The sequence below is a fragment of the Diadema setosum genome, chromosome 11 (assembly GCF_964275005.1).
Source record: "Diadema setosum chromosome 11, eeDiaSeto1, whole genome shotgun sequence".
In the NCBI taxonomy this organism is placed as follows: domain Eukaryota; kingdom Metazoa; phylum Echinodermata; class Echinoidea; order Diadematoida; family Diadematidae; genus Diadema; species Diadema setosum.
The window spans coordinates 36,519,479-36,536,395 of record NC_092695.1 but is presented as its reverse complement, the minus strand read 5'-3'; the positions used below and the strand labels follow the sequence as shown (position 1 = coordinate 36,536,395).

The 16,917-nt window shown below is 38.4% G+C and overlaps 1 protein-coding gene across 1 annotated transcript in view; it reads left to right on the top strand.

The window, feature by feature from the left end:
- LOC140235502 (crystallin J1A-like) overlaps positions 1-9,913 on the top strand; it is an 87,652-nt gene extending 77,739 nt beyond the window's left edge. Inside the window, exons 4-6 of the mRNA XM_072315526.1 lie at positions 6,117-6,246; positions 7,713-7,877; positions 9,121-9,913. Of these exons, the coding sequence (XP_072171627.1) occupies positions 6,117-6,246; positions 7,713-7,877; positions 9,121-9,341 (516 nt within the window). The 3' untranslated portion in view covers positions 9,342-9,913. The remainder of the gene's footprint in view (positions 1-6,116; positions 6,247-7,712; positions 7,878-9,120) is intronic.
- Positions 9,914-16,917: the final 7,004 nt, after the last annotated feature.

Sequence of the window (16,917 nt, the reverse complement as noted above, 5' to 3'; positions counted from 1 at the left end):
TATGTTTCCTGGAGAAACAGGAAAAAAAGAAAAGACATGCATGATATATTTACACCGGTCTTTCCAGAAATTAAGATTACTGGTATTCACTAGCGAACAGCAGGTTTCTCTACAGTATATTAAAAAATAGAGCACAATTCCTTTAACCTTTGGATTTGCAGCAACATTTTGTGTGTGTGTATGTGTGTGTATGCATGTTGCTATATGCAAGCAACCATTATGTTATTATTGTATTTGAAATGAGATTTTTGGTTGAAATTTGTTCCTAGCTGAAAGCAAAGTTTAGAACCTAACAACAACACTTATAGTACACCTGACATGGATGAAGGAAAATACATCTTCATTGTATTGCTACACAAAATCCCCAAAGTACTGGATTTATTAAGGCTTTGGTACTTTTTGTGTGGTGCACTCTGCTTTCAGGCAAATTAACAAACCCCTCCTGAAACACATATTATCTGCTTTCAAAGTACCAGGTAACTTTTATATTCTTTTCACTTTTCTACATACCTGTATTTCCTTCATGAAAACATTACCAAAAATAGAAATAAAGTCAAAAGCACTGTACACCAGTGCAGGTCAGAGAGTGGGCCATCATCTTCAGTGAGTTTTGATGTATCAAGTGGCACATCCCTTTTATTATTGAGTGAGTGCCAGATGAAGGAGCGCATTTTCACGGCTGCGAGTCTGGTGGTGCGACGAGCTCAAATCAAGATCTAATTTGGGATAAAAGGCGCAGGCTCCACCACAAATCTGCGACGGTAATTGGCTGCAGTCTTCTCAAAGGTTAATTAGTGATTTGCAGCACTTTTTGGGGACGAGTGGGAGAAGGAAGTTAGAACACTAAACATCACACTTCAGACCTCGCTCTGTTTATCCCAAGACTTGATGAAATAAGTTTGTTTTCCTATGGCTCTCTCATCCAAAGTTTGTTGATGTATTTCTTATCACTATCTCACACATTCTCTCTCTCCCTCCCTCTCCCTAACTCCTCTTTCTTGTATCTCTCTGTCTTTCTCTCTCTCTCTCTTTTCCTCTCTCACTATGTATGATCTGTCAGCTGTTGGTAGTTTGAGGTTTGTAGATACACTGATGCAAGAGTTTATTGACAAATGAATAAAATCATGATATTAATGTTGATATTCTTTCTACAGTGCTATTAGTATTGTTATTTGTTTTGGGTATTATTTTCCCCACTAATGTTTTCCTGGCTGCATGGTTTTAATGAGGATGTACCTTGACATTTTTTTTTAACCCATTAAGGACGGGCTGATTTTGCTACAGCACACATTTCCCATAGACACTTGCCAGAGTATTCTCAGGACTCGTCCTCAACGGGTTTACAATAAGAATGGCAAGATACACAGGGGCTACATCTATAGTGAAAATTCCATCTTCAAGATTGCTGTCAGAAATAGAGTAACTGAACATCAGATTATGTGTGTCTTGTGACCAGTGTTGCAGCTTAGTGAAAGTATATGAGACTCAGAAATTCTACGTAAAGTTTCTATTTATTTGTCCTATTTTGAGGAAACTTGTACCACTCTATTTGTATGATTTTCCTCTGTTTTCAAAGTCAATGTGAACATTCAGTAGAGTTTTCAATTCAAGGGGAATGGTATGTGTGTGGGGTTGGGTTTATGTGTATGTGAACCATGATTGGGAAGTCTAGATATGTGACCCGCTACAACAAAAAGATCTGAAAGTCGGGGGAGGACAATTTTCTGAAAATTGCATGACATTATTCCCTTACTCTTCTACTTTAATTTCATACATAGCACAGCTCATAAAAGTACTCGGTTACGGAAATATCGATGATTTTATTAGCGCATGTCAAGTGGTTGAGGAAATCAGTGTTTTGAGAAAAACGCCTTCAAAGTTATCCTTCCGACGCTATCATGATTAAGGGGAGGCGAGACAGTTTTCAACGCCTGACAATAGAAGGTAGGCTCCTAGCAACCTCCGCGATGTTCAGTCAAGCTTAGCGCCAGCGGTCTACGCATGACCAATCAGTAATCAGGATGCCACGCACCGACCAGTAAGATCACTCCCTCGTTGCTAGGGGCGGAGCCTAGTTGCGGCGCTAAATCTAAATCTTCGGACGCGTTTCTGTTACGTTGAAAGTCGGAAAATCATGGCCCAGAAAAACGCCGATTTCTTGCCTTTACTTTGATCATTTAGCTTCGAAATTTCGGCAGATGATAGACAAAACATTGGAGTACAGAATTATGCCCAAAACAGAAATCCGATTGTTTTGACCAATTTTAATGATGTGACTTCAAACTCAATTTTCTCGGCTCAGCCGTCAGCGACTTCAGGATCCTTTTGTTGTACCGGGTCACATATTTACATTATAAATTGACTGCTTCACTGAGACCACTCATAACTATGACCTACAATGGAACATGACAGGGCAAAAACTTTCATTGTGGTTTGCCAGAGAATGCTCAAGACAGAAATGGGTAGAAATCAATACTTGCTTCCTACAACAGTCTGGACTATCTCTCCAACTTTAATGGTCTAGCCGTAGAATTATCCTTTTTCATTTCTTCCTTCAACCATTAAGGTTATTCTTTCAACCTGCTTTCAGGGACCATCAAAGTCATTAAAAGGAGAAGGACTACGTGTAAACATCCAATGATAAAGCAACTAAGATGTCATTGTCGCTTTCAACATTTGCCTCAAAAGCCTGCCTTTTTTTATGCACTGCCCTATTTTTGACTTACCCCTGTTTGACAGCATGATCAATGGTCTGGGGGAAATCTGATCCAGTCCCGTAAACAAGCAAGATTTGTGATGGATGGTCATTAGATTCATTTCTCGTCTGTCAGTCTGTCAGTCAGTCTGTCCGTCTGTCTGTCTGTCTGTTTCTATCTACCCATGTCTCTCCCTGGATGCACTGCTTTTTGTGATTCCCTTCATTGTTTCTTTTTTTTTCTTTAAACATTATCAAGGCCCCAAATGTCTCGTCTCTTATATTGAATATTTCTTTTCTCAAGTAGAGGAATGCCCTTTTATATATTCCCCCCTTGCCTGTTTATTTTCTTCTATGTGATAGATTTCCTTTAATCACAAGTGGCGATTTGTATTCACACTTCACACACCGAAATCTTTCCCCTAAGCCCTTTCCACTCTTGCATTTCAATTTTCCCCCTCTCTCTATCTCTCTCCTCTTGCTTTCATCCTTTCTCTCCATTTTCTTTCTTTCTAAAGCTTGGAAATGTTGTGCCTGGCGTAATCTTTATTTGCACTGCCATCTCACAAAGTGAACCCCCCAGAGTGGCAATCTCGAAAATGAAGCCGGCGGAATCCAGAGACGGTATTTCAGGACGGCTGAAAGAGAATCATGTTTTCAAGTTATCATGACAATCCAATGGACTTCTTTGGTGCCGTGTTCTCCATGGTTGGCCATAAAGTTATGTTTTACATATATCTTCAAGTCTGATTTCAGACTTGACTTCTTATGCATTATCAATCACTTATTGCTCTGTCGTACATCTCTAAAGATTCATCATGGTGGTATATAAAGCACTCCCCTCAGTAAACTATGGAATGCATTCTTGTATACTGGATTACTTTTGCTGCTGGAAATAAAATTGAAATGAAATAAATGACATGAAATGAAATGAAATGAAATGAGTCGAATCATTATGTGAATCAATGGAATTGTAGATAATAGAATTTTCAGCATCACATTTCATTTCTGTTTTCTTTGACACTATGTCAGCATGGAAGTATTTGGTGTGTTGTATTCCGTCAGCATTGTTAAGGAGATACCTTTGTGTTCTGGGCAAAATCCATTTATAATGTGAATGGAACACATAAATCAATTGAAGTTTTGCCTTGCTTCACCAAGTACAAGGATCGGCTGAATACATGAATCCATTCTGCCGTGTACTTACATTGATTTCTGTCTTCTTTATTTTCTTTTTTTTTCTTTCTCCGTCAGTGTCAGTCATGTATTGTACTGTATCAGTGTAATGCAATTCTGCATACAGTGTAATCTCTTGTTGACTAAGCGCATTACCCAAACAAACTACATTAGCAGGATGGAATTCAAACCCTCTGATGCACTTACAACACCCAGGGGAGCCCTGTGCTTGTATTCCAACCCTCCAAGGAGTACTTTGTAACCTGATTTAGCTGCTTCCCGTCTCACAACCACCAACACCTTAGAGATATGACTCAGCAAAACCAAATTACCTAAATTGCTCGTCGGCTCGTGGATATACTGTCCTGGTGGTCGTGTTTGTTCTTTTGCCGTGGCAACGGCCAACTGTCGTCTTGCCTTGGTGCGTCCATCTCTGCGAGTGGTCGCTGGTTAGGCCACGCTTGAACACCTCCGTAGGGGAAATGACTCAAAACGCTTCAATGATTCAAAGGAAATGTGGTGTGTGTTGGCTGGACGGAGAGTGTGGGAGAAGTCTATGGTGAGATTGCAGGGATTAGATTGCATAAAGGGTTCACGGTACAAAGTAGGATTAATATTTCATGGGGAAAGGTTCAGCCAAGGGCTTTTACCTCAATTTCCATCAAAAAAGGAAAGAAAGAAAGAGTAGCCCAGTGTAAATATTTTGGGTGAAAGTAGGGATTATGGCATAGCTTGAATGACACGTTGGTTTTCGTCAATGATGTGTGAGTGTGCATGTTTTGTATATTCTGTACCTTTATATGTTTAACTGGAATATATATAATGATGAGTAAAATGGATTTCAATGAATGATATAGAAATAAAAAAAAAAATACTGGGAGAAAAAGAAAATGTCTGTTAGTAAGTGTGTGTGAATATTTGTGTTAATGACACAATATGGATATCAACTCTATTTTCTGTGATTTTCATTACACTTTCTTGTTTGTATATTATGTGTGAATTTGTGTATGTGTTTGGTGGGTGGGTGTGTGTAGATGTGTGTGCCTGAACAGCAGGTATAAGTCTATCATTTGGGCTTTGTATCACATTTGTATGTCAAAATCTGTTTATTCTGGAAAAAACAGTGCATCCATTTGGTTTAGAATATGACCCATAACTGACATTAGCTTGTCATAATTCTTCTGACCAATACATGTAGTTTCCAATACTTGAGTACCAATTATTATCAGCACTACCACAAAGACACCAGTGTTGTTATGAAGGTTTTGTGTGTGAGAGTCTGTTCACATCTACCTCAGATGATGTCATACTGTATTGACAGTGCAGACATTTTCCCAGAAATGAAAATTCCCTCCAGCAGCACACACAGATAGGATGAGACAGTGGTGGGAACCTGTGGTCTTTAGGCCTATGGTAAAGGGGATGATAGTGATGATTGTGATGATGGTTAAAATAAAATGATGGTGGTGTGGTAGTGGTGATGGTAGCATCAATAGGGTTGTGATGGTGACAATGAATTTGATGGTGGCAACAGATGATATTGATGAAAGCGATAATAAAAATGTTTTGATGAATGTATTGATGACTTTAGATGTTGCTAGTGATGATGCATATGTTGAGGAAGGTAATAATGAAAATGTTGTGATGGATGTTTTGATGACTTTAGATGTTGATAGTGTTAATGATAATATAATGATGATAACTTTGATGTTGAGAAGCGAGTCTAGAAATTGTCCATGGCAGGAGAAGTTCCTCAGTTTCCAGCCACAGTAATTTCTTAAGACTTTATTGCATAGCTCTCTTTTTGCCGACACCCCAGACTGCTAGATATGGAATATATTCCTTACATGGTGTGAGATTGCACAGTTAGTTTGCTTAACCGGCAACCTGTATGTTTCATTAAACTTCATGGAATAATACCTAACTCAAGACTGAGTCAGGGTTGTTAAATTGGCCAAATCCTCTCTTTCATGTTCAATCAAAGATTTGGAAGCGATCTCCTAATGTGTGGAGTTTACAATACTAGAGAAGAAATTGTTTTGTATGTGCTATCAATGTATTTGTGCCAATACTTGGGAAATAAATACTGTGCCGAAAATTGCACAGGTTGAGTTAGGTTTGTCAAAGTCTTATTTTTCACTGCATAGATATTTGTTGGTATCGCTCCTATGTAAAGCAGTCGTGGCAAATGTTCACAGTTATCATTGTTTTGTTTTATTTTGTTTTTGTTTTGACCAACCTACAGTGTGATGGGGTAGATAACACCGTTGTCATGGCAGCGCTGTACGGTGGAACCCCAGAGCTGGTGTCTAAGGTGGAGGACATGGTGAGAGTGGTCCAGAACAACCCTATTTGTCTCAAGTACTCCACAGCAGGTATGCATTGAGTACAGACCTGTTCAGTGTGAATGAGATTTTCTATTTCAACCATAACTTGGGTGCTTCAGTATGTCTAACAACAGTTGATTTATACACTGATATAGCAATGCGCCTGAATCATTGCATAATCCAGTGAATCAGTTTCTCTTCTTATGTTGGAAGCCCCCAGTTAAGGCTGACACATGTTACAGTGTTTTAAAACCAAATAGTGATTAAAACCAAGAGTGAAAAATGATTAATTTAAGAGAGGTTTGTACAATGTAATAGGGAAGCATAATCCTTGTGACAGAATTTAAAGGAGAGGGACACTAGCAAAAATTTGGACTAAAGACACCGTAAGTGCTGTAATTATGTATACATAACATTGAAGTCATTGCTTGATTGCTGATTTTCATATATTCCTATGCTCTCTCTGTCTGTATCTTATCATTGTTCTTGCACTACATGCGTTTACTTTTCCACTGCTCCTTGAGCATCTTACTACTGTAAAAGTGGATTTTCGTGTGACTAATTTTTCGCGCTTGGCCGGGTAAGAAGAGTTTCACATGTTTTTAATTCCGCGGAATCAAGACATCCCACTCAGGAACATATGGCAAGCAAAAATATTTGCGTGCTTTTATTTTCGCGCTAGTTTCTGGTTGCGCGAATGCACGCACATTTCAGCACCGCAAATATTTCCACTTTTACAGTGTTTCAGAGTCGGCAAATCATATTTTCTCTCTTTGTCATTATCAGTACTAGTATCATTATTACTTTTAATTGTGCAAGATGAAACAATAGGTGATGTTTGAACAAAGCAGAGAGGAAAATTCATAATGAACAGATAATGAGTGAGCTTGAAAAGGTAGAGGTTGCAGTGAGCAAGTAAAAAGTATATAACAGAGAGAAAGTGTGTGTGAGAGAGAGAGAGATGCCTTTATACATTGTAAGTATGGGTTTAAGACACCCACTTATTGGCCCATGAATAAGCAGGTCACATCCTTCTGTGGGGATTACCTGCAAAAGATTCAAATTCTGATTTCTATGCTGCAGAGCTTAAATTCAGAGCAACTCTATGCACACATTTAAGATGCGTGCATAAAACTGATGAGGCTCTCAAAGGGAGGCTTCTGATTGGCCAGATCCATCCCTGGGCTGCCATGTGAGTTATTAGAGGATTTCTCAATCCACGTTCTCACTGGAAGTGGAGATGCACTCGAGAAATTCTTAAATTTATGGCTGTGTATATATCGCATCATTCAACTCATGAGCATACCGGTACTCTGGATAAAGAAAGATCTATCCGTCTACCTCTCTGTTTATCTATTTCTCTATCTATTCATCCATCTACCAATTTATACATGTATACATACTGACTGACTGACTGATGGACAGACAGACAGACAGGTACATGAATAGATGAATAATAAGATGGAGATATGTCAATACTAACAATAGACCCCCTTTTTATGTGGTTGTGCCAGCTGCCAAGCTGCTGGAGAGCTACATTGTAAACGGCGCCGACCCCAAAGCCCTGGAGAAGATCAAGCCATCGGTGGAAGCGGAGGTTGCCCAGGGGATCGAGAAAGTGTTGGGAGAGAAGAACAAACCGCACAGACAGGCCAGCAAGGAGTTTGGATATGCATGCTGTGAGTTTGGATTTGCATGTTAGGTTGTTTCAGTTATTTGCAGAGATTCCAAATCTCTCAATTTCGGTGGGAGATCTCCCATTTTTAGGCCATTTTCTCAAAATCTCCAACTCTCCCGCTTGAGTTCAAATTTCTCCCGCACTACAGCTGTGTCCCCCCCCCCCCCCCCCCCCCCCCCCGAGGTTCATAATTTTCCCTGCTTAAAGGTGCATGGTCCCGGTGTTTTAGTCAAATGCATACGCGGGCAACAGCGAAGGCAACATTACTTAGCAACACCTATGCACTTGACTCTTGATGACAGCCCAACTTCGGTAATCTTTGTATCAATGCTAACGGTGATCAGCAGTATCATCAACAGCGCCCTCTACACTACTGGGACTATGCACCTTTAAATGTAGCTTCCTCCTGCCCAACTTAAGTTTTGCCACATTATGTTAAAAAATAAGGCTAAGATAGCACCAGGGCCCTATTACAGAAAAGTTAGAATCAAATATAAGTCAGAAAATCAAACCTAACTCTCCGAAGTGATGTCCTGTCCAAATCCCAGCTGTCTTACCCCAAAAATGAAGCCACCACGGCATGTCAAAGGAACGGCTATCCCATTCAGTATAGTGCTTTGGCCGCCATGTTTTTTGGCTCTCCTGAACATTTGACATTTGTTAGATACGAGGTCTTGTCGCCCCAGCGACGATATATAAACTGTAAAGCTTCCAAAGCGGCATGGGTCATTGTGCTGGTGATGTGCACTACATGTGCATGATATTGTCCCCAGTTTACTATGGATCCGGGAGGGAGAATCTCCCATTTAACCTGTTGAGGTATCTATGGGAAATGTGTGTTGTAGCAAAATCAGTCCGTCCTCAATGGGTTAAGAGATACTTGGGTTGGAGTCTGTGCATTCAGCTTTCCTTAAATTAGAGATGACAGGTGGCTACAGTCCAGAAGTGCAAGTGGACACAATGCCATGAAGAGTGTTTTCAACCTTGACAATAGCAACTGAGAAGAAAACAAAAAAAAACCCAACACATGAATATTTTCTTTATATTACTTTTTTTTCAGTGTTCACATAAAACTTATAGATCAATTATTCATAGATTCAATTTTGCACATTCGAAAGCACCATGTTGCAGACTATTATAGATAGAATTAACTGGGTACAATGAAGTCAGCATTTTGTGTTGGAACAGTCATACATATACCCATTATCTTTCCTGTTTTTTTCTTTTGTTTTGATACATCACAGCCCTGCCAGGGAACTTCTTGAGTGCCCTCCACTGCCTTGCCAACGCAGATGCCCAAAAGTTCACAGAGTCTGTGCGCCCCACACTCCTGGCAGGCGGAGACAACTGCAGCCGGGCCATCTTCATTGGGGGGTGTCTCGGGGCCCAGCTGGGTCTGGAGGGACTCCCCCTCGAACCTCCTGTCAAAGGTCGAACGTGGGTCAGAGGTCAAGGCCCTGGCTGAAAAGCTGGTTGCCATGCGCTGATGAGGATTGCGCAATACCTGCATTCATTCCTACTTGCTTTTAAAGTTGGCCAATCACCTTGCAAGGAAGGAAGAGAGTTGCCTGTGATGTTCTAGTTTCATTCTTTAGGTGTGTGGTTGATTAACAATGTTGATATGTATACTAATTGTGGCAAACAGAATGTAGTCTTAGTTGTTTAATCTTATATTACAGATGTTTAGTTTTATACTAGGTGTCTGAATAGTTTGTTTAGGATAAAGTGCTGTCATGGTTTAATTGTCTATCCTACATCAAATATGCCCTTTTTCACAATTTTAGTTGATCTTCTAAAGAAAAGAATGGTGCCGCCTCATTGTTGGTTGCTCCAAGATGACCAGCAGTGGTCAGCAAAATGATATCCACGATGGCACATAAATGAATAAATGAATTACAAACAGGCAGACAGCGAGCCAACAGGGTCAAACTCCTGAGGTCAGGATAATCAATATCGTGTGTTTCTACAATGAATAAGTTTGGGCAAGCACTCATTATTTATTTACTACAAGTTCATACTGTTTGATATGACATTACATTGTGTTCAGATAATTGCACAGGTTTTTTGATTGAGTGGAGGAAAATTTGATTTCAAGCCCTGTTTTGTCATGAGATGTACTTGACACCACTTTCTAGAGTCATTAGTTCCAGTTTCTAAGTTCAATACCAATGATTCTCTTATCAACCGCACAAAAAATTTGTTGTCCATAAACGATGAAATTTTGGATAACTTTTGCATTTGTTTCTCAATACTTAGAGCTTGAATTTACTAGGCATTTTTACTATGCATTTTTACTATGCATTCGTTTAAATGATACCAGAAGATTAAGGAACCAGTGTTTCAAGATAATTTGGATGACTTTGTAAAAGTAATGCAACCACTTTTTTTTTTTAATGCCTAGTATGAGAAGATACAATAGTAAGCTATTATGAATGATTTGTCTTTTTAATTTGTCTGTGTGCTTGAATAAATGTTAATCAGTATTCATTTTCCCCACTCTTTTCCTTTCACCAAAGCTGTATCCAGGTGCTTTGTCTACCAGCAGTTAATATGAGGGCTATTTGATGTGTATTAGGTCAGAATGTGCAATTTTCATTACATGGACCTTGATTCTGATTTCTTTAATCATGCAAAGTAGACATATTACCTGGGGCAAAATGATGATGCACAAATGTGTAGCTGGGCTGACAGAGAGCATATATGTATTGTAACAATGTAATAATAACTGATGCAACAGTATGTTCATAAAGTAAATCAACATACAGATACCTTTTTCTCTTCTTGCCGTCATGTTAAGTCATTATCTAAAGGACAGGATGACTAAATGCAGACAAATTTTAGAACACAGGAAATATGACAGTATTTTGCATCAACCAATCTCGATCTTTAATCTGTAATGTCAGTATGATTCCTCTTGTATCTCTTTCATTTATCAAGATAAGTCTGAAATTGCAAATTTGGATGAGATCCAGCTGTTGAGTACTATCTGTCCATAAGAATCATACAAAATGGATTTCCAGCATCATGTAATTCTTTCTAAAAAGTCATTGCATGATGTGAGATTTATGTGTATATCCATGCCAAAGTACATGTAAAATCATGTTGTTGTTTAAAAGAACACTTCAAGGATTAAAAACTTGCTATGCATTTTTTATTCCAACGAGGCTATCATGAAATAACAAAAGCACCTCTGTCACTCATGATATATGTGGAGACATCTTCCATCAAAAAGATATTTTAAATGCCAGAAATATGGCTACCTTTGTCCAGTTATTTATTGTTGACAATCATGAAATGATTATAAATGTAATCTACAGTTTGTCCAGCATCGGTTGGATAGAATGAGTTCTGCCACTAAAAAAGTATAAATGCTTGTTTTTGTTTCTGCTTATATTATGTTGGTTTTTTTTTTTTTTGTTTACCTTCTATCAGCTTAAACTAAAATTTCTTTATCATTTTCGGTTCTGAAAGATTACTTGTGCCATAATGGTATTTATTTATCACAGCAATTATCTACACAGTTGGTATATACCTCCCAGTATACATTGTTTTGTTTTGTTAAGAACTTTTATTGTCTATTTCTATAACTATTGTTAGCACGATAGATAAACTTTTGTCTTACTGTATGGATTATGGGAACAATTGCTACACATTTGGTACATATACTTTTGTAGAACGATATCTTTGTTTTGGCTCTTGTATTGGCCGTTGTCTTACCCTGAAATATTATCATTTTCAGTTCTGAAAGATGATTTTCTGAACTGCTTTACTGTGTTGATAATGGCAACAAACCATACACAATTGATATGAGATAACTGTGGGTGTTACTGTTGCATTCTATGAAAATATTTAGAAGTATATGTTTTAAGCTTATAAAGCATCACCTTGTCCACGATATTCCAGAGGGCGCATAAATTCTTTACCCGGCATGAATGCCTTTTGCTCCTCAGCGGTCAGTGTGTGAAGATAACTTCCTCTCTAGTAGCATTCAGCTCTTAAAGGACAAGTTCACCTTCATTAACATTAGGATTGAGAGAATGTAGCAATATTTGTAGAACACATCATTGAAAGTTTGAGGAAAATCAGACAATCCCCGTTCAAAAGTTATAAACTTTTGAAGTTTTTGTGCAGTCACCGCTGGATGAGAAGACTACTGCAGTGTATGATGTCACATGCGTACAACAATATAAGGAAAATATAAAGAGAATTTCACAAAATTTCATCTTTTGAAAAAAGTACACATTCCCTTGACTCGTTACTGACATATGTTATGGGTAATATTATTCCCATTGCCTTTAGAAAGAGGCAAGTCGTGTGCTCTTTTATCATGCGAAAAAAGTGAAAATATGTTGAATTTTCTTTACATTTTCTTTATACTGTTGTACTCATATGACATCACGAGCCTTAGTAGTCTCCTCATCCAGCGGTTGCACCACAAAAATTTTTAAAATTCATAACTTTTGCATCGATTGACCAATTTTCCTCAAACTTTCAATGATGTGTTCTACTAATATTGCTGCATTCTCTCAATCCTTATGTTTATGAAGGTGAACTTGTCCTTTAACAAGGGACAAAGGATACTGTCTTTCAGTACATCATCTTCCGGATTCCTGGCTGAAAGTGCAGTTATGGCAGGGGTATATTTTGTAGAGGTACGAATATACAAGTATTAGATGTATGTAGACTGCATTACAAATTATACTCTCATGAACTTTTGAGTTAATCCACATCTATTTTTTATTTTTGGTAACTTTCTTGAGAAACTCCTTTTCCTTTGACACAACATTTGGTTTAATTGCATCTGAGTGATTAAAAATTATGAGACCAAATAATCATTCATGCCTTAAAAAGTGTTATTCTCACCTATGATACTTGTCTGTGTTCTAACTGCATGCTTTCTCTCATGTTACCAACAATATCAAGTGTAGAATTATTATTATGACAGCGGTTCTGTATGCAATACATTGCAAACTGTTTAAAAGGTACAATTCTGTTGATTCTCACAATATTTTTTTAAAAATGTGAGGTACATATACTAAGACAGAGTATAATTGACTGAATAGAAAAAGATATTTGGAGAAAAACATGTAACAATCAATGTGGTTGTGGTGGCTCAGTAAACATTATTATTCCACATATTACAATGACGATTGCTGATAAAGCAGTCTAGCTTTTACTTCTCTTAGTTGTTGACCCCAAGCAAGTCAAATGCCAGCAAAACTAGATAATCTGCTAAACATCACAACACTTCCTCTTGCGCAAAACTGAAGTAAAGCAACAAAAGTCATAGAGTTCTCCTAAACCAATGTTCTTTCCTATTTTGCTGAAGCAGTTGACTGGTCAATAGTTTACTACACAGTATATCAAGGAAAGCCTTTCACCGTCTTTTTTTTTTTATTTAAACAAATTATGTGGTAGAATACAAATTGAAATGTATCATGTATTTGAAACAAAGATAAAGAAAAAATACCAGCATGACGTGCATGTATTCAAGAAGTTCGAGTAACCTTTATTTACACCTGAAATATCACACAAACAATTGTAATCCTGATAAACAGTCCATGTCGAATCCTCAAATACAACTGAGAGTTTCTCCAACCTTCAAGGTTACTAGAACTTGTACTTAATGAGACCATAATTTATAACAGGCCCACAATTAAGTATTGATATCTATAAAAGCAATAATTGTGTGGATATAGGCTGTTAAATCAACATTTCAACTCTTCATGAGGACTTTAACTATTGGTCACCGTCCAATGATGACTTCATGGTCCTTTCTCAATTTTCAAACTTTCAGAGTGAAACAGATTTTTTTGTCACAGATTTAAAAGAGGCAACAGACTACAAGTACCTTGTACACAGCGTTGGACAACAAATCATATTTCAAATCTATTTTTTTTCCCCCTGTAAAATCAATGTTATAATGCAAAAGAGAATTGGAACTCTAAAAATGGCAAATAAAAATTGGCAAACTGAAACATTGGCAAAAAATTAAACAAAAATGCTTAAGTACAATTATTCGCATTAACAACATGACAATTTTGAAATTCTGAAAGTGTAAGGCAAGAAATTCATTCATCTTTATCTCAGAAACTACTTTTTTTTGACCATTTTCAAATCAAAATGGCAACTTCCGAATCCATGTTATACATTGCCTGGTCATAATGGGACTGAATCTTAGTTTATACAGAACCATCAATACATCTTTTCTACTATCACACTGCAGAGCCATAATATTATTTGTTATAGAGACTGCATTTAAACCTACAATTTCAGTAAGAAATTAAACAAATATTTCTGTAATCATACTTCCACTATAAAATTTGGTAGCAATTAGGGAAATTCTACCAGGTTAGAGAGCTTAAAGGTGGGTTAACAACACTTTTTCTATTGATTTTTAAAGCTCTGTACCTTGCGATATGACCGGTTGCAGCCATCAAATTGTAAGCTCAAAAATGCAAATTTGTATGTGTCATCAACAATCAGAGGCTGAGCTTTCGGCTCTCTTTTTAACCACAAGCCATACAACGACCCTAAGAGCCCTCATTTTACATTCAACTGATTTCATTGCACGCTTCCCTATGCTTTTATGATCACTAATACACATTCCTACATATAACAAGTGAATTCCTTGGCAACCACATGACCCAGTAAAGTCAAACACAATGATAGCAACAAGTCAGCTTGCCACGATTGAACAAGGTGAATACTGTAAAACATGATATATTCGCGGCATGAATTTTTCACGAATTGCAGCTGACGGCCTTTTTTGCGGCATGAAATTTTCGCGAACTGCCACTATTCAATGCATTTAGTGTGGACAAGAACTTTTGCGTGCATTTTAATTTCGCGAATCTTGGCGCTCGCGAAATTCGCGAGATTGCACGCGAACATTCCTTGTTTTACAGTACTGGGATTGAGAGGTCACTCTCACTTTCAGCATACTGTACACTGAATTAGATGACTATGAATGAAGATACTGCCGAACATTAGGTGATTTAATTTCATAAATTGTTGAACTTTGCAGACTAAATTATACAAGGATGTTCAAAAAAACAAAACACTCAGCAGTCAACGGGTTTGGAGAGTTTAGCTGTCACTATCACGAGATTTGTGAACAAATATCTCCATGCTAATAACCATTTACTGAATGGGTTCATTCTAACGATGCTATCTGTGGGAATTATTGAGTATGGTAAATCTAGTTACTGGCAGATTTTCACCTTTCTTGAAGCATTTTTGCAATCATTTTCCACCATCCTTTGTTCTCGTTTTGTTTTTGTTTTTTAATAGCCTCATATCTATGTAATATCAAAGACTCTGGTAACATGTAGGACCATGCAGGTGAAGATTTTTCAAGCCGGAAAAATTGCCTAATATTGCCTTTAACCTTTTGCTGTGCTCACCATTCACTGATTGATACACTGCTATGTGTTTGCCAATTTGGGCAGATTTCTGCAAACTCAATGAGAAGGGATTATGTTAATCTCCTCAATAATCTCTATTGTATGATGCTGCTCTTTTTGTGAGACTGCTACAGCTGTACATTATTACAAGTGGATTTTTGCATACACAGACGACAAGTAAGGGGGGGGGGGGGTTAAGATGGTTTGATAACATGTTCATTTGTAATGCACAACCTGAGAGCAAATTATTTTTTTTCCCCTCGACAACAGGAAAGCTTAACGTGACCTCGTCCAAGCCAGAGAACACTAGTGAATGCAGACTAGTTTTGACTTGAGTTATAACATAAGATCAACAAAAGCAACAAGGCCACAAGTGGATAAACTGCAAGTTATGCAGATGATCTAGCAAAAACTCCCTCATTTGCCAGTACACCACCAAAATAGTTTGGCAAAGTACCCCTTAATAAAGAGGAATGATACGAAATAAGGTCAAACTTTTCTATAGCGGCCACCAAGGGGAGACAAAAAAGGTGGTGGCCATTGACAGATGGCCGCTATACACAGGGTCTTTAACATGTCTTTTCTCTCACAGGGATTTTTTATTTTAGTGGCCATATACAGCAAGTTGCCATTTTAGACAGGTGGCCGCTACAGCAGGTTTGACTGTACATCGAGTTAAATACTGGTATGCCAATTGATGGCTGGTGTTATGGTGTACCAGGTGGAAAGAGAGCATCCCCCCTCAAGCAGCAGTGCTACAGGTTTGGAATAGGTGAGGACATGCTTTGAACCACATGGCTGAATTTCTTTCATGACTTGATTTATGTCAACTAACACTGTTAGAAAATTATTTTTGCCATGTCCATTTTTTTTTTTTTTTGTTGTTCAAAATTGCCTCAAAGGAAACAAAAAGATATCATGAGGTAGGAATTTGTGGTTCATGGCACGAGTCCAAGTAAATAGTACACAGAATGATACACAATAATCAAAAACCTCACCTCTTATGCAGCTGTCATTTGTATGACGCACCTCTTGACCCCCGGGATAGGTGCGTCAAAGTACCAATGTGCGTCATACCTTTTAGGTACCATGACGTACCCTCCGTCACAAAAAGTGACCCACCTCTATGACACATTGACGCATTAACCAGTCAAAATGGTGACGCACCTCTTCGTGAAAATGACTGACCCTTGACGCACATGTTATTCGCAGTACGTGCCAGACTGGAATGCTGCAGAGCTCTGTGTGCGCTCACGCAATTCGCTGCCTGCGAACTGTGTACACCGAACGGAACTTCGCCCGCGTGAATCCCTGTCGCCTACGGACCCTGGATGTTTACTTCGATCGCCGTGGTACTGTATCCCCATGTTGTGGATGGGCAGGCGGCTGGGGAGCGTTAGTATATAGTGGCTTAGCTGCACACTGTAGCCAGCTGCCACTACACTCCAGTATGGTAGGGGTCCAACCCACCGACTGGGTCCATAACGACCGGCCGCGCATTATAGTGGCATTGCGCGTACAGAAAGAAAATGTACGCATGGGACTACGCGCAACGGTGTTCGATTCTTCACTGGGCTACACTACCGAGTAAAATGTGGCGAAAACAACTAAGTATTCCCTCTAAATTATCGAAAT